At 47.8% G+C, this 17180-nt stretch overlaps 1 protein-coding gene across 2 annotated transcripts in view; it reads left to right on the top strand.

The window, feature by feature from the left end:
• The window catches only part of NNT (nicotinamide nucleotide transhydrogenase), a 154697-nt gene that overhangs the window by 44606 nt on the left and 92911 nt on the right, over window positions 1–17180 (top strand). For both annotated transcript variants that reach the window (XM_073583412.1, XM_073583411.1), the window contains 6 exons: window positions 6551–6639; window positions 6867–7054; window positions 7827–7960; window positions 9756–9947; window positions 13739–13892; window positions 13990–14151. In XM_073583412.1, coding sequence (XP_073439513.1) covers window positions 6551–6639; window positions 6867–7054; window positions 7827–7960; window positions 9756–9947; window positions 13739–13892; window positions 13990–14151 — 919 coding nt within the window. The remainder of the gene's footprint in view (window positions 1–6550; window positions 6640–6866; window positions 7055–7826; window positions 7961–9755; window positions 9948–13738; window positions 13893–13989; window positions 14152–17180) is intronic.

The following is a 17180-nucleotide window of genomic DNA, read 5'->3' as shown; positions in this document are numbered from 1 at the left end:
TTCAGGCTCTCCACCGCCCGTGTTTCCACCGTCTCGGGGCTTGCAGCGAGCGCTCCCATTTATTGCATATTAATGAACATCTGTGACTCTTATTCTGATCGGGGAATTAGAAAAGAAAATTTTATTTTGAATCACTTTTAGACTGAGCGTAAAAATAAACATCCGACGGCCTGGAAACCATCAAGGACGGCGCCGTGTGCGGTGAGCGCAGTCCTCGGGTGACTTCAGAACGTTCTCATTTCTACCTGAAGAATAAGGAAAGATCTAGGCTCTGGGAGACTCCGTGCAACAGGGCGATCTGTGGGAAATGTGTGCGTGATGGTGGTGGCAAGTCTAGCCTGGTGAGGGGGGTCCTCGCAGGGCGGACCGGCTGACACTACGGAGGCCATAGAGGCTGGATGCCAATTGGGGGAGTACAGCAGCAGTGGCCAAACAAAATAGGTCCGGAGACTCGCTGAGACGTAGCAGAGCTAAGTATGTCAGGTGGCACTCTGACCTAGCACAGCCCAGTGGCAATATACCAGATCTGGGTATGTCAGGAGGTACACAGTGGCAATGTAGCAGAGCTGGGTATGTCAGGGGGCATAGAGTGACAACAAAGCAGAGCCCAGTGATGTAGCCGTGTTGCAATTGTCAGGAGTCATAATTATGATGTAGCAGTGTCAGGTACGTCAGAAGGCATAGAGTGGCGAGGCAGCAGAGCCCAGTGACGTAGCAGTGCCGGGCGGGCATGTCAGGAGTCATAGAGTGACGCGGTGACGTAGTAGTGTTGCATTTGTGAGGAGTCATAATGACGACGTAGTAGTGCCGGGTGTGTCAGGAGTCCTAAAGTGACGAGGTAGCGGTGCCTGGTTTATCAGGAGTCAGTGACGAGGTAGCAGAACCCTGTGACGTAGCAGTTGTTGCATTTGTCAGGAGTCATAATGACGTCGTTGCACTGCTGGGTTTATCAGGAATCAGAGTGGCGAGGTAGCAGAGCCCAGTGATGTGGCAGTGCTGTGTATTTTATGAGGCTTGCAATGTAACTGTAGTAGAACTCTGCGACATAGTTGGGCCGGGACTGTCAGGAGCCACTTGGTTATATAGAAGAGCCCAACAACAGAGCAGAGCTGGATATGTACAGAAGCACATAGAGACAATGTAGCAGAACTCAGGAGTTAACCAATGGAAATATAGCAGAGCTGGATAGATCAGGAGGTATAAAGTGACTATGTAGCAGATCCCAGCAAAATAGAGTATTTTGGAAGGCACCACATAGCAGAGTAGAGCGGTGCTAGTCCAAACTTGTCACACCAACTACTTTGGCGCCTAAGCTGGGCTATATGCCCCGGGTGAGTGTGCTGTTATGCTTTGATAGGCTCTTTTTTTAGCCTGTACATTAAACTTTGATGTGGTCTGTGACTGGCTGAGAGGAGCTCAAAAAGAACAAATAAAAGTTAGACATGCTCACATTGATTCATCAGAAGGAGCTCACTGTCAGATTCTCAGTTAACCCATTCTGCAGCAATCAGTAGTGCAATGCAGCGGCTATAAGGCAAAGGATGCAAAATTAAAGAAATCCCAATTGTAAATATGATTTTTAGCCAAAAATACACGCAGTTATGCAAGAATAAAAATATTACCAAAGCTACGAAATCCCTTTAGTATATCACACTGACCTAAACGACATCAATCAGATATATTATTTTAGTGCAATTGATGATTTGAGGCTTTATCCCGAAGTACAGTATGTAGTCTGCCAGATGAGTCTGACACTGAAAAAATTGATAGGGCTGTGTACCCTGTGCCTCAACTGTCGTGGCACCCGGTCTAATTGTGTATTTTGTATTAATTGTGTCGCCATATGGCACCCATGCCTCACATGCAAACTATACAAGTCTTAAGTCCGCTCTCATCCATACAAGATGGCATTGTATTTACTGTGGCATTGTATGGATGAGAGTGGAAAAAAAATGTAAAACTGTCACTGAAAAAGATTTGGGTGGATGGAACACAACTTTATTGACCAGTGTCAGGCAGCTGCTGCCAAGGCTAATAGCGGGATGCATTAATAGAAGCATAGATGTTCCTGACAAGAACCTAGTTTTGCCTCCATACAAGTCACTAGTGCGGTTGTGTACACTTTTGGAAGATTTAATCAATAGACAGTGATTCTTTACTGTACAAGCAGTGAGATTATTTGTTCTTTGCTGTGCGAGCAGCGAGACTGTGGATTGTTTGCTGTGCGAGCAGCGAGACTGTGGATTGTTTGCTGTGCGAGCAGCGAGACTGTGGATTGTTTGCTGTGCGAGCAGCGAGACTGTGGATTGTTTGCTGTGCGAGCAGCGAGACTGTGGATTGTTTGCTGTGCGAGCAGCGAGACTGTGGATTGTTTGCTGTGCGAGCAGCGAGACTGTGGATTGTTTGCTGTGCGAGCAGCGAGACTGTGGATTGTTTGCTGTGCGAGCAGCGAGACTGTGGATTGTTTGCTGTGCGAGCAGCGAGACTGTGGATTGTTTGCTGTGCGAGCAGCGAGACTGTGGATTGTTTGCTGTGCGAGCAGCGAGACTGTGGATTGTTTGCTGTGCGAGCAGCGAGACTGTGGATTGTTTGCTGTGCGAGCAGCGAGACTGTGGATTGTTTGCTGTGCGAGCAGCGAGACTGTGGATTGTTTGCTGTGCGAGCAGCGAGACTGTGGATTGTTTGCTGTGCGAGCAGCGAGACTGTGGATTGTTTGCTGTGCGAGCAGCGAGACTGTGGATTGTTTGCTGTGCGAGCAGCGAGACTGTGGATTGTTTGCTGTGCGAGCAGCGAGACTGTGGATTGTTTGCTGTGCGAGCAGCGAGACTGTGGATTGTTTGCTGTGCGAGCAGCGAGACTGTGGATTGTTTGCTGTGCGAGCAGCGAGACTGTGGATTGTTTGCTGTGCGAGCAGCGAGACTGTGGATTGTTTGCTGTGCGAGCAGCGAGACTGTGGATTGTTTGCTGTGCGAGCAGCGAGACTGTGGATTGTTTGCTGTGCGAGCAGCGAGACTGTGGATTGTTTGCTGTGCGAGCAGCGAGACTGTGGATTGTTTGCTGTGCGAGCAGCGAGACTGTGGATTGTTTGCTGTGCGAGCAGCGAGACTGTGGATTGTTTGCTGTGCGAGCAGCGAGACTGTGGATTGTTTGCTGTGCGAGCAGCGAGACTGTGGATTGTTTGCTGTGCGAGCAGCGAGACTGTGGATTGTTTGCTGTGCGAGCAGCGAGACTGTGGATTGTTTGCTGTGCGAGCAGCGAGACTGTGGATTGTTTGCTGTGCGAGCAGCGAGACTGTGGATTGTTTGCTGTGCGAGCAGCGAGACTGTGGATTGTTTGCTGTGCGAGCAGCGAGACTGTGGATTGTTTGCTGTGCGAGCAGCGAGACTGTGGATTGTTTGCTGTGCGAGCAGCGAGACTGTGGATTGTTTGCTGTGCGAGCAGCGAGACTGTGGATTGTTTGCTGTGCGAGCAGCGAGACTGTGGATTGTTTGCTGTGCGAGCAGCGAGACTGTGGATTGTTTGCTGTGCGAGCAGCGAGACTGTGGATTGTTTGCTGTGCGAGCAGCGAGACTGTGGATTGTTTGCTGTGCGAGCAGCGAGACTGTGGATTGTTTGCTGTGCGAGCAGCGAGACTGTGGATTGTTTGCTGTGCGAGCAGCGAGACTGTGGATTGTTTGCTGTGCGAGCAGCGAGACTGTGGATTGTTTGCTGTGCGAGCAGCGAGACTGTGGATTGTTTGCTGTGCGAGCAGCGAGACTGTGGATTGTTTGCTGTGCGAGCAGCGAGACTGTGGATTGTTTGCTGTGCGAGCAGCGAGACTGTGGATTGTTTGCTGTGCGAGCAGCGAGACTGTGGATTGTTTGCTGTGCGAGCAGCGAGACTGTGGATTGTTTGCTGTGCGAGCAGCGAGACTGTGGATTGTTTGCTGTGCGAGCAGCGAGACTGTGGATTGTTTGCTGTGCGAGCAGCGAGACTGTGGATTGTTTGCTGTGCGAGCAGCGAGACTGTGGATTGTTTGCTGTGCGAGCAGCGAGACTGTGGATTGTTTGCTGTGCGAGCAGCGAGACTGTGGATTGTTTGCTGTGCGAGCAGCGAGACTGTGGATTGTTTGCTGTGCGAGCAGCGAGACTGTGGATTGTTTGCTGTGCGAGCAGCGAGACTGTGGATTGTTTGCTGTGCGAGCAGCGAGACTGTGGATTGTTTGCTGTGCGAGCAGCGAGACTGTGGATTGTTTGCTGTGCGAGCAGCGAGACTGTGGATTGTTTGCTGTGCGAGCAGCGAGACTGTGGATTGTTTGCTGTGCGAGCAGCGAGACTGTGGATTGTTTGCTGTGCGAGCAGCGAGACTGTGGATTGTTTGCTGTGCGAGCAGCGAGACTGTGGATTGTTTGCTGTGCGAGCAGCGAGACTGTGGATTGTTTGCTGTGCGAGCAGCGAGACTGTGGATTGTTTGCTGTGCGAGCAGCGAGACTGTGGATTGTTTGCTGTGCGAGCAGCGAGACTGTGGATTGTTTGCTGTGCGAGCAGCGAGACTGTGGATTGTTTGCTGTGCGAGCAGCGAGACTGTGGATTGTTTGCTGTGCGAGCAGCGAGACTGTGGATTGTTTGCTGTGCGAGCAGCGAGACTGTGGATTGTTTGCTGTGCGAGCAGCGAGACTGTGGATTGTTTGCTGTGCGAGCAGCGAGACTGTGGATTGTTTGCTGTGCGAGCAGCGAGACTGTGGATTGTTTGCTGTGCGAGCAGCGAGACTGTGGATTGTTTGCTGTGCGAGCAGCGAGACTGTGGATTGTTTGCTGTGCGAGCAGCGAGACTGTGGATTGTTTGCTGTGCGAGCAGCGAGACTGTGGATTGTTTGCTGTGCGAGCAGCGAGACTGTGGATTGTTTGCTGTGCGAGCAGCGAGACTGTGGATTGTTTGCTGTGCGAGCAGCGAGACTGTGGATTGTTTGCTGTGCGAGCAGCGAGACTGTGGATTGTTTGCTGTGCGAGCAGCGAGACTGTGGATTGTTTGCTGTGCGAGCAGCGAGACTGTGGATTGTTTGCTGTGCGAGCAGCGAGACTGTGGATTGTTTGCTGTGCGAGCAGCGAGACTGTGGATTGTTTGCTGTGCGAGCAGCGAGACTGTGGATTGTTTGCTGTGCGAGCAGCGAGACTGTGGATTGTTTGCTGTGCGAGCAGCGAGACTGTGGATTGTTTGCTGTGCGAGCAGCGAGACTGTGGATTGTTTGCTGTGCGAGCAGCGAGACTGTGGATTGTTTGCTGTGCGAGCAGCGAGACTGTGGATTGTTTGCTGTGCGAGCAGCGAGACTGTGGATTGTTTGCTGTGCGAGCAGCGAGACTGTGGATTGTTTGCTGTGCGAGCAGCGAGACTGTGGATTGTTTGCTGTGCGAGCAGCGAGACTGTGGATTGTTTGCTGTGCGAGCAGCGAGACTGTGGATTGTTTGCTGTGCGAGCAGCGAGACTGTGGATTGTTTGCTGTGCGAGCAGCGAGACTGTGGATTGTTTGCTGTGCGAGCAGCGAGACTGTGGATTGTTTGCTGTGCGAGCAGCGAGACTGTGGATTGTTTGCTGTGCGAGCAGCGAGACTGTGGATTGTTTGCTGTGCGAGCAGCGAGACTGTGGATTGTTTGCTGTGCGAGCAGCGAGACTGTGGATTGTTTGCTGTGCGAGCAGCGAGACTGTGGATTGTTTGCTGTGCGAGCAGCGAGACTGTGGATTGTTTGCTGTGCGAGCAGCGAGACTGTGGATTGTTTGCTGTGCGAGCAGCGAGACTGTGGATTGTTTGCTGTGCGAGCAGCGAGACTGTGGATTGTTTGCTGTGCGAGCAGCGAGACTGTGGATTGTTTGCTGTGCGAGCAGCGAGACTGTGGATTGTTTGCTGTGCGAGCAGCGAGACTGTGGATTGTTTGCTGTGCGAGCAGCGAGACTGTGGATTGTTTGCTGTGCGAGCAGCGAGACTGTGGATTGTTTGCTGTGCGAGCAGCGAGACTGTGGATTGTTTGCTGTGCGAGCAGCGAGACTGTGGATTGTTTGCTGTGCGAGCAGCGAGACTGTGGATTGTTTGCTGTGCGAGCAGCGAGACTGTGGATTGTTTGCTGTGCGAGCAGCGAGACTGTGGATTGTTTGCTGTGCGAGCAGCGAGACTGTGGATTGTTTGCTGTGCGAGCAGCGAGACTGTGGATTGTTTGCTGTGCGAGCAGCGAGACTGTGGATTGTTTGCTGTGCGAGCAGCGAGACTGTGGATTGTTTGCTGTGCGAGCAGCGAGACTGTGGATTGTTTGCTGTGCGAGCAGCGAGACTGTGGATTGTTTGCTGTGCGAGCAGCGAGACCGTGGATTGTTTGCTGTGCGAGCAGCGAGACTGTGTTAGGCTATAGGTTGAACTCATTGTATGTCTCTTTTTTTTTCAGCTTTAGATCTATGAAACTAAAGCTGACTTTAAAAAAAAAAACAAAAAAAAACTTTATGTAGTGCTGTCATGATGCATATTTAGTTGGAATAAATCACTGCGGCCATATAATGGAAGGCGTTCTCCTTTGCTTCTTCTGTAGGTCCTAATTATCGGCGGTGGTGTTGCTGGTCTGGCTGCTGCAGGAGCTGCTAAATCTATGGGTGCCATTGTTCGTGGATTTGATACCAGGTAGAAGAATCCCAAAAGTTGTACAAGTTTCCACAGTGTAATAACAGTAGGCCTCTGACCAGCAGTGTGTAAACCTTCCCGTAGTTTCACCAGCTTGCTGACTGTTTCCTTTAGGCACTTAAGATGGAATTGCTTTTTGTACCCCACGCTGAGACCATGCGCTTTTCACGAGTCCCAGTGTCTGAGTCCAGCATTTGACACGTTTCACTGACTTCTTTGCTCTGCAGGGCAGCAGCCTTGGAGCAGTTTAAGTCTATCGGGGCTGAACCTCTGGAGGTCGACCTACATGAATCCGGAGAGGGACAGGGCGGCTATGCTAAAGAGATGTCCAAGGAGTTTATCGACGCCGAGATGAAGCTCTTTTCCAAGCAGTGTCAGGACGTGGACATCATCATCACTACTGCCCTCATTCCAGGTATGAGGGCGTGAAACGCGTGTGCAGCTCCTCCAGCATGCGGCACTGGTAACAGCGGAAGACTAATGCAAGGGCCACTATTTCGTATATATAAAATCTCTATTATCTGGTCTGTGCCAGCTAAGTGCAGGAGTGTGGAGGTGGCAGTGGGAATCCCCGCAGAGAAGGTTTATTACCATATCTGCCTACTTGATGGCTGAATGAGCTCTGTGTATACATATTAGGAAGCAGTAATGTCTATAGTGTTTATTTATTTATTTATTTTTTTTGTGGTGGTCAAAAGCCATGAGTTTTCTTTTGGAAACCACTTCAGGAAACATGCTTAAAGTTTTTAATTTTCTCAATCCGTTCTTAAGAGTTTTCCAAGTGTTCTTGCAGAGTTGGTTTTGGAAACTTGAAGTGGAAGAACTGATCCATTCCGGAAGACTCCTACAAAATTTCTGTGCCCACCTACCCATACAGCTGTTCTTCCTGTGATAAAGATCATGTGATCGCCGGGTGAGTTCCTGCTCCGTCTCTCCACCTGACGATCACATGATCTTGGGTATGGGAGGAGGAATCGCCATCACTTCATCCTAAACTATAGACGTAACGTTGATACGGCGCTGTGTATACAGCGATCAGGAAGGCAGAAGGGGCAATAAACCATCTCTGCCTTCTCGGAGGAGTCTCACCATCTAGGATTTTGCACCTTGATCTGTGGGTTGGGGATCACTACTGGTCTATAAGTCTGATGATAAAATGTAGTAACTGCGGTATGTTATGTCTGCAGGTAAAAGAGCGCCCATCTTGTTCCGGAAGGACATGATTGAATTAATGAAGGAAGGATCGGTGGTGGTTGACCTCGCGTCAGAGGCCGGTGGAAATATAGAAACGACCAAACCCGGAGAACTGTATGTACATAAGGTACATCAGCTACGCACATTACTACCGTAGGATTATTTCTTGTTGGGGGTCTTCATTCACTGTCATATTGCTGTGGTGTTACTACATGCTCTTAAAGGGGTTTTCCATGTCCAGCTATCTGGCCTCTAATGGCTAGTTCTGGGCTAAAAATAAGTCAGATGTTACTTCCCCAATCTAGTGCTGCCTTACCGCTGCTGCTCCGGTCGCGGCTTATTGACCGCAGCAGTGATGTCCGCTCTTAACGTGATATCACTGCCGTAGAAAGGAGCAGTGGGGAAAGGACAGCATTGGCTCAGGGAAGGTTGAGGAATATCGGACTTCATTATTTTTGCCCGTTATAAGCGGAAACCCCCTGGCTATGTGCACACGCTAGCGTTTTTAAACGCTCAGGAAAAGGATCCCCTTCCCAGAAATCGCGCGTCTTTTTCCGCGCGTTTTTTGACGCATTTTTTTTTTTTTTATTTGCTTCATTTATTTTACTGTAAAACTCTCAAAACTATGAGCCTCCAGTCAGTATGGCTATGCAGATACCCAAACGTGTAGTTTTACTTATGTAACTTGTGTCTCCACTTTTCTGTGAGCTATGACGTTTATTTTTGCTCATCAAGCTGATGTTTTTTGCCATGTTCTTTGGGTATATACAATATTTTCATCGCCTCTTATTGCGTTGTTGCTGAAAATCCACAATTGTGGCATTTTATTTATTTTTTTTTTTCTCACCACCACGCTGTTTACCAATCGGATTAATTATAGTTCTATTTTCTATATTGGACTTTTATGAACGCAGTAATACCAAATGTGTTGTTTTTTTTTATGTTGTGAAAGAGTGGTGATTTGAACTTTAATTTCACATTTATTTTTTTTTAAAACTTTTTCTTTTTTCTTTTCACAGACTGTTATTGCCCTTAGGGGATTTGAAGGTGTTATCCGAGTATCTCTGGCGTGCTCGAGAAATATGATCAAGTCCCCGCGAGACAGCCACCACACATGTGGGAGATTGTCTAACAGCAGCGAGGCATGCAGCCGCACGGAATCGGACATATTTCTTGAGCACACCCTAGATACTCTGATAACCTTATCCGAGCACATTCACTCATCACTAATGCCAGCCACAGGCTGGTTTATGCAGTACTGTGATTACAAACACAGGGGTCTTCAGCAGACCCCTGGCTCTCGTGGCATCTCATGGCAGACCGATCTGTAAAAGTGGCGCTCGCGGCCCCCTGCCGGCGCGTGCTAACTGCCGTTGTCACAGATTGATAGCGGCATATAACAGATGAGTGCCAATCCACTCGCGGCTCTTAGCAGCAGTTGATGGCTGATTAAATCAGCCATTATCTGTCGTGGAAGAGGCGGGCTCAGCATGCAAGCCCCTATCAAAGGCAGGGAGACTACTTATGACGGACATAATACGTCATAAGTCGTTAAAGGGAAGACCCATTGTCTCCATCAATCCCGTTGACAATTAATGGATCGGTGATGCGCCCACTTGATTCCAATGGGAATCTAAAGCCCGATTCTTTGGATTGGTCATTTCCCCAGTTCTTAGACCCCCAGAGATCAGAAGTTTGTCATTTATCCTGTGTATAGATAAGTTGTAATGGTGGGAGGCTTCCTTTGAACCATATACGAAGATTCTTGTTGGGCTGTTGCTAGACAGCCTAAGATCAGCAGAGGACCTTACCTACTAATGTCTTGGGATGTAAACATCTAGCAACTCGGGGTGTCCGGCTGGACGACGGCTGTATATACCAAGCTTTCCTTCCCCCATTAATATATTGTGATGTTTCTGTAGGGGGTGACGCACGTCGGCTACACAGATCTACCAAGCCGAATGGCCACACAAGCGAGCACGCTCTACTCAAACAACATCATCAAGCTGCTGAAGGCAATCAGCCCAGACAAGGAGAACTACTACTACGACATCAAGGATCAGTTTGACTATGGGACCATGGACCATGTCATCAGAGGAACAGTGGTCATGAATGTAAGTGCAGACAAATCGCATTCTATAAAGCATCAGCTGTTTATTAATGAATGTGTAACCTTCTGTGAACAGGGCTTGAATTACAAAGCATGAAACCATTAAAGGGAATCTGTCACCAGGTTTTTGCCACCCAATCTGAGACCAGTATAATGTAGGAAAAGAGACCTTGACTCCAGCGAAGTGTCACATACTGGGCTGCTGGATATAGTTTTGGTACAATCACCGTTTTATCAGCAGGAGAATATCACTAGAGGACTAGTAAACCTGCTGCCAGGTAGTCCTCCATATTCATGTGCTCTGAATAACCGCGCCCCCACCACTGATTGGCTGCTTTCTGTGTACACTGTGCATGGGCAGAAAGCAGCCAGTCAGTGGTGTGGGCGGGGTTATGCTAAGCTCAGCACTCAGAAAATGCAGTGGATGAAACGGTAATTTTAATCAAAATGCCAGCAAGTGACTCGGTAAGTGAACCGCTTCTGGAAGCAAGGTCTTTGCCTCTGCATTATGCTACTCTCAGATGGGCTAACAAAAACCTGGTGAAAGATAGCCTTTACGGAAAATCTCAAAGATTTTATTGTCCCCATTCATTGGCAATATTAGAAAAAAAAAAGCAACTTTTCAAAGTCTTATTATGCTGTGCTGTAGCTCCAGTGCAGAGCAATGTGTCCCTGTGCAGTCTGATGCTTTGATCATCCTCGCGTCCATCTGTCTGTTACTTCTATTAGGATGGTCAAGCGGAAATATGGAAGGCACAATATGGTCTGTTATCATGGAGCGGATTAGGAGCTGTGGAAATTCCGAACATAACCCGGTGGCCATTTCTCACTGTTCCGCTCTTGTCTCCTCAGTGACTCTGTGCGGCCGCTTTTTATTAATGTAGATAAGCGGCCGTACGTTGGACATGTGCGCTGTACCGTAATGAACGGCCTCCGATGTGTCTTTGAGGCTGGTAATTTGGGTTGAGAGAGTCAGTTGGCCCGCGGACCGTACATGGGCATGTGGATACCGCCTAAGGAAAACTGTAGGAGCTGATGTGATGCGGGTGTACTTATCACACGTTTGGCTTTGCGCTGACCTGTGTCAGTAATGTGATTCTGATTCTTTGGCAGGGGCTCGATGGCTTTCTTCTTTCACGGCGCGGTCTTTTGCAGTTGATTTGCACCTCGCCTTTGTGGAGCTCTCGGCCTCGTCTTTCCAGCAGTAAATACATGTGAATACAGCGTTGAAAGTACATAACATTTTATTAAATGTCTCGGTGTAAGCCCTGTGTGCTAATTACTGGCTGCTATCATGGCAGCCCACGTCAGGTCCCAGCATAGCCCGCCTTGTGTGCAGCTTAGGAAATTAAAGCCTGCATCCTCCCGGCCTATCTGCTTTGTTTGTTCTCGGTTTAATTACACGGATCCCGTGCTAGATCAGTTTTAATAAGTGATTTTTTTTTTTTTTTTTTTTTTTTTCCGCTCGAGACGCAAAAGCCGTTCCAGAAACAATTGTTTGCTCTTTTGTTTGATAAAGCGGCGGCACGTAACAATAAGCCAGTGATGAGCGAACGCGAGGCCATAAATCATGGGGCTGGCAGCGCTGACCCTGCTTTGGTGTTCTGCCTATTAAACGTAGGGGTGGACAGTCAGATGAATTTATTATGGGAAAAAAAAATCTGTATTATTTAGATATTCCACTAATCTAGCGCCAAATTTTGTCAATTCCAATAGTCTGGTATGTGACAAAATTAGTCCTAAGGTGTATTAAAGGGACTAAGTGAGCTGAACGAGTTCTAGGGTGGCAAGGACAGGTTGTGTTCTGTCATGCCAAAAACTCGGGTGGCTGTATATTATCGGTGTAGGCTTTGATTACAGCTACTATATTCTGCTACAGCGACTATAGACATGTGCACACAGATGCCCAGGCGCTGTTTGGGATGCCCAGGCCCTGGTTGGGATGCCCAGGCCCTGGTTGGGATGCCCAGGCCCTGGTTGGGATGCCCAGGCGCTGGTTGGGATGCCCAGGCGCTGGTACTCATGGGTCGGTGTTGATGTCAATTGCACAACTGCTTATGTCATAAATCATATAGGCATGCGTTAGGTTGGCTGTGTGAAATAAGGAGATTTGAAGGTTATTAGTACTACCAACATGGTTCGGTGGCATTCTGTTCAATTTCTACAAATATTATTTTGTGTTTTGTTTTTTTTTGACCCTGAGAAAGGTGCCGAAATGTGCTGGTACTAACAAAAAAAAACCTTATCTGACTCTCCAAGTCTCCTTATTTTGCGTAGCACACCTAACATGAGTCTCTCCATTCTGGGAGATATTCATCTTGAATATATCTCTTCCAGCGACAGGGCTGCAGTATCGGCGGATCTCATTGGTGGTCTTTTTTATTTTTATTTTTTAAATGGTACTGCCCTTTCACGTACGCTTTTGCTTGCCTCTAGAGTTCTTCAGATTACCCTTGTTTGACATTAAGGTCAGTCCTCTGTGGCAGCCGGACCAGGGCAGTGTGAACTCTTGTGCTGACAATCCTTGGCACAAACTCTGCTGTGTACTAGGCCCGCTCGTTGCGGAGGCCAAGCAAATGGCCGAAGCACCCAGGGCGACTGGCGAAGAATTGGCAGTGCAGAAGTGAATACTACCCTTGTCCAGCTGCCATGGAGGAAAGAACTGGATGCCAACCCAAGGTCATTTGTGGGTCCTAGTAATCAGTAGAGGCGCCCAGAACGCTCGACACAATATTGCTGATGGAGAGTAAACACTACCCTGGACCTGCTGCCATGGAAGACTGAACTAGATGCCAGACCAAGGGGGATCAGGGGCTTAGTAAGCAGCAGAGGAACCCATGATACTGGGCAGAAAATTTCTGGCACATAGGTGAACATTACCTTGGTCCTTGTGCCACAAAAGACTGAACTAGATGTCCGACCAGGATGGTTCAGTGGGCTTAGTATGTGGCAGAGGTGCCCAAAGCCCTGGGCAAAAAAAGTGCTAGTTCAGAAGTTCATACTGCCCTCCTCCTTGTGCCACGGAGTACTGAGCTGGATGTCGGACCAGGGTATTTTGAAGATCTTGAGGGAGTTATTACTGCCCTCTACTCATGTTTTGGTGCACAGCTAGATAGACTGTCAGTCCAGGACGCCAGGAAAGATGGATGCCAATACCACTGGTGGCTGTTAAATGGCTATAAAGGTTTGGATAGCCGTAGAGAACAATTCAGTAATTTACGGATTTTTGCACAAGTTCAATAAAATTATTTATACAGATTGATGCCTGGTATCTGGTTAAATGGGTGGTCCACTACTAGGACAAACCCTTCTTGATCTAAATGTTTGGACCCGATAAAATTTAAAAAAGCTTATCCTCCCCTCCCATGCTGGCGCTGTTCTAGCGGTGAGGGCACTCGCGGTCCCAGGGTTCTTGTGTGGTTTTATGACACGTAACCCAGGTGCCCATTCAGCGCTGGCGTCACTGTCCCCACCATTGTATGGATTGGACATGAAGAGGAAGCCAGGGCTGCAGGTGATCGGACTTCCTCTTTATGTTCAATTCGAAAGAAGGCGGGGACAGTGACGCCAGCGCTGACTGGTCGCTGGCATCATATGATACCATATGATATCGCCCCAGAGAGAGCGAGTGCTGACAGCGCCAGCACAGGAAGGGAGTATAGGTTTTTCTATTTTATCAGCGTCAAACATTTTAGACCAAAAAAGGTTGTCCTAGTAGTGGACCACCCTTTTAATATCACTTTACAAAGTTTATTTGACAGCATTTTACTTTTTTTTTTTTTTTGTCCTTGGTAGGATGGGAAAGTGATCTTCCCAGCACCACAGCCTAATAATGTCCCAACTGCAGCGCCAGTAAAGCAGAAGTCCGTGGCCGAGCTGGAAGCTGAAAAGGCGGCTGCTATTTCCCCTTTTAGGAAGACCATGACCAACGCCACCATGTACACCACCGGTACGGAGACGACGTACTTCACATGTTCATCACTAACGAGAAAAGTGTTTCCAGTATTAAACTTTGTTGCTTTTTTTTTTTTTCTGCCACCTCACAGGCCTCGGCACCCTTTTAGGGCTCGGTATTGCCTCTCCTCATTCTGCCTTTACCCAGATGGTGACCACCTTTGGCCTGGCTGGGATTGTGGGTTACCACACGGTGTGGGGGGTCACCCCTGCCCTCCACTCTCCACTCATGTCTGTTACCAATGCCATCTCAGGTGAGTGCCACCTTGTGCCATGTGTTTTCTTTATATACTTGTGTAGTAACACTTTTGCATAACTGTACTGCTCCAGTACAGCACATAAAATATCCTCTTATGTCAGACTTGTGCAGACTGCTTCTGAAACGAACACCCAGCACAAAAATGCAGAAAAAAATAAAGTTATGAATAAAATGTTAATTACTTTTATGACCCCCTTCTTTTCTTTGATCCTATATTGTCTCATATTACAATTAAATCAGAGAAATATAAAAAGAAATCTCCGTGTCTCAGGAGCTCAGCCATGACCCTCCTCCACCAAAATGTCCCGTGTGTGAATGTCGGAGTCTGACTGCAGCAGGATCCTCTCCCCTCTGCACTGCCGGTGGTAGAACAATATAACGTGGCCGTGCACCTTAGCTAAGGGGACAGAGACCCAGTCAGCCACCGGCCAAAGATTGGATTAAACATCTGGAGATCAAAGAGGTTGTCTGGTGAAAGCAAGTTGTCAATTATCTGTAGCTTGATGATCGGTGGGTGTCCGACCGCTGGCACCCACACCAGTTGGCAGAATGGGGAACTTCTGTTCTTGTTAAAATGGAGTAGCAGTGCACATGCTCAACCGCCACACCAATCATTCCTATGGAGGTGCCGAGTGCTGCACTCCGCTTTTTCCAGCAGCCCCATACAAATAAATGGGAACTTGGTCAGCGTCTCATCTGCTGTAAAATTCTCCATTCTGCTGATTGAGTCCCAGCGTTTGGGTCACCCACTGATCAGCAAGTAATATATCCTATAGATAGGTGATGACTTTTTTTAACTGGACAACCCCTTTAATTCCTGTGTTAGTTGCTGACTAACTGCAGCATTTTCTGCATGGTCCTGAAACAGTGGGGGAACTTACTGTCTTGATTGACTGACACCGCGATCGGTGATCCCCTTAGGATAGGATATGAGCCTACAATGGCACTATTTTTCTTTTTTTCCTGAAGCGGAGGTTTTTGCACAAGATCCACTATAAAAATCACATCAAAAACAGTTTCATATACTCTTTAAATACTTTTTTTTTCTATTGACTTTAATGAAAATCTGCTTTGCTGCCCATACAAGTTATTTTGAGTTTTTATTCCTGACGTGGTTCCGAGAACCTCAGCGTTAGAGTTACGTTCTTTAATGCAAATTGATCAGAGTTAGGCCAAAGGGCTGAAAAAAAGCGAGGGGGTAAACTTCAAAGTACTTATTCAACTCCCTGTCAAAACTGCTTCAAATATACTTTAGGAAAAGTAAAATTCCTCCAAAAAAAAAAAGTGGCTACCTCTTGAAAACCTTCTCTCTCTTCCTAAAATTAGTAGTAACAGTATTGTAAGTCTTCCCGCTTTCAATACTTGACCTCGGCAGCCGACATCCTGCGTGTCTCGGATCTCCCCCTCCCCGTCGACATCCTGCGTGTCTAGGATCTCCCCCTCCCCGTCGACATCCTGCGTGTCTAGGATCTCCCCCTCCCCGTCGACAACCTGCGTGTCTAGGATCTCCCCCTCCCCGTCGACAACCTGCGTGTCTCGGATCTCCCCCCCCCCCCCCCCTCCCCGTCGACAACCTGCGTGTCTCGGAACCCTCCCCCCCTCCCCGTCGACAACCTGCGTGTCTCGGATCTCCCCCCCTCCCCGTCGGCAACCTGCGTGTCTCGGATCTCCCCCCCTCCCCATCGACAACCTGCGTGTCTCGGATCTCCCCCTCCCAGTCTTCTCTGATTTTTGCAGCTCTCTCTTGTATTCTGTCCAGTTGCACTGCAGGGTCCGTACTGTGAAATTTCAATATTCTTGTTTTAGAACATGTTCGTTAAAAATGATTTTACTAGGCCATGCTCCAGCGCATAGTAATATGTATCCTGCTGGGGGGATCGGACCTCCTGCGGCAGAGAGCAGTATATGAAACAGAGCTGCTAATAAACCACAGTAATGGCCTCGGCTTTTTTGGTTTTCTAATAAAAATCCTTTCTAGGGGGGGAAAAAAAGAGGAAAAAAAATCCAATGTTTTATGGCAACCTTTACTAAACATCTAGCAGAGCTTACAGTATACCCTGCCTTACGGGCAGACTGGCAGCCAACTAACGGGATGGGTTTCTGTCCTTGTCGTTTAGGGCTGCGCTTGACGTACTGACGTTCAAGACATTAAGAAAACATTTACATGATGTCACATATATTTATTTGGTTTTGCATTGCATGGACACAATGTTTTAATAAAAACACTGTAATGCTTCATTTACCCTTTATAGAACTGTAGGAGAATCAAATACTCTGCTACATTATTGCTGCGGATCTCAGTAGTAGGACAGCGCTTTAGAGTTTAGTGTATTTAAAGCCCATGTAACGTCTGTACCCTGAATTAATTTTGTTTATTTGCTTTGTAAGTGCAAAATAAAGCAACTTCCTATATAGACGGCATGAAAGAAGCACTCCTCCTCCTCCTCCTCCTCCTCCTCCTCCTCCTCCTCCTCCTCCTCCTCCCAAAGTTTTTATCCTCCTAATATATTTCAGTCATATTATTATATAGCACTGTGTACTTACAATTGCTCATTTTGCCTTTCTACCCAGATAATTTGTCTCTTTTCTCTGCTGTATATAGAAACAGGAAGTCTCTTGTCCCTGCATTTATCATTCCCCTATTCAGTTCCTGACCCAACTGCTCCCTCCTCCCCTGCCATTGACTTCTTCAGTGATTCATGACTCATGCAGGGAAAAATGTACCTCCTGTTTCTACATAGAGCTTAGAAGGATTCAGCTAGTCAGTTTTTAATCGTGTGATGTCATGAACCTAATTAACTGGGTAGAAAGGCAAAATGAGCAATTGTAAGTACACAGTGCTGTATAATCTGAAAATTGCAATATACTAAGATGATAAAACATTTTGATGGAAGGAGTGGTTCTTTAAAAATTACCTCTATTTGCTGTTTTGGAGTGTAACACCTTCACATACCCGGCTGTTCTGCTGAAGCTGATGTAGATCGGTGCCTAGCTCTGTCCCACCTCTCTTATATGTTGGAGGAG

The sequence above is a fragment of the Dendrobates tinctorius genome, unplaced genomic scaffold, assembly GCF_039654945.1.
Source record: "Dendrobates tinctorius isolate UK_male_01 unplaced genomic scaffold, ASM3965494v1 ptg000078l, whole genome shotgun sequence".
Taxonomy (NCBI): domain Eukaryota; kingdom Metazoa; phylum Chordata; class Amphibia; order Anura; family Dendrobatidae; genus Dendrobates; species Dendrobates tinctorius.
This window is presented reverse-complemented; position numbering and strand designations above follow the sequence as displayed.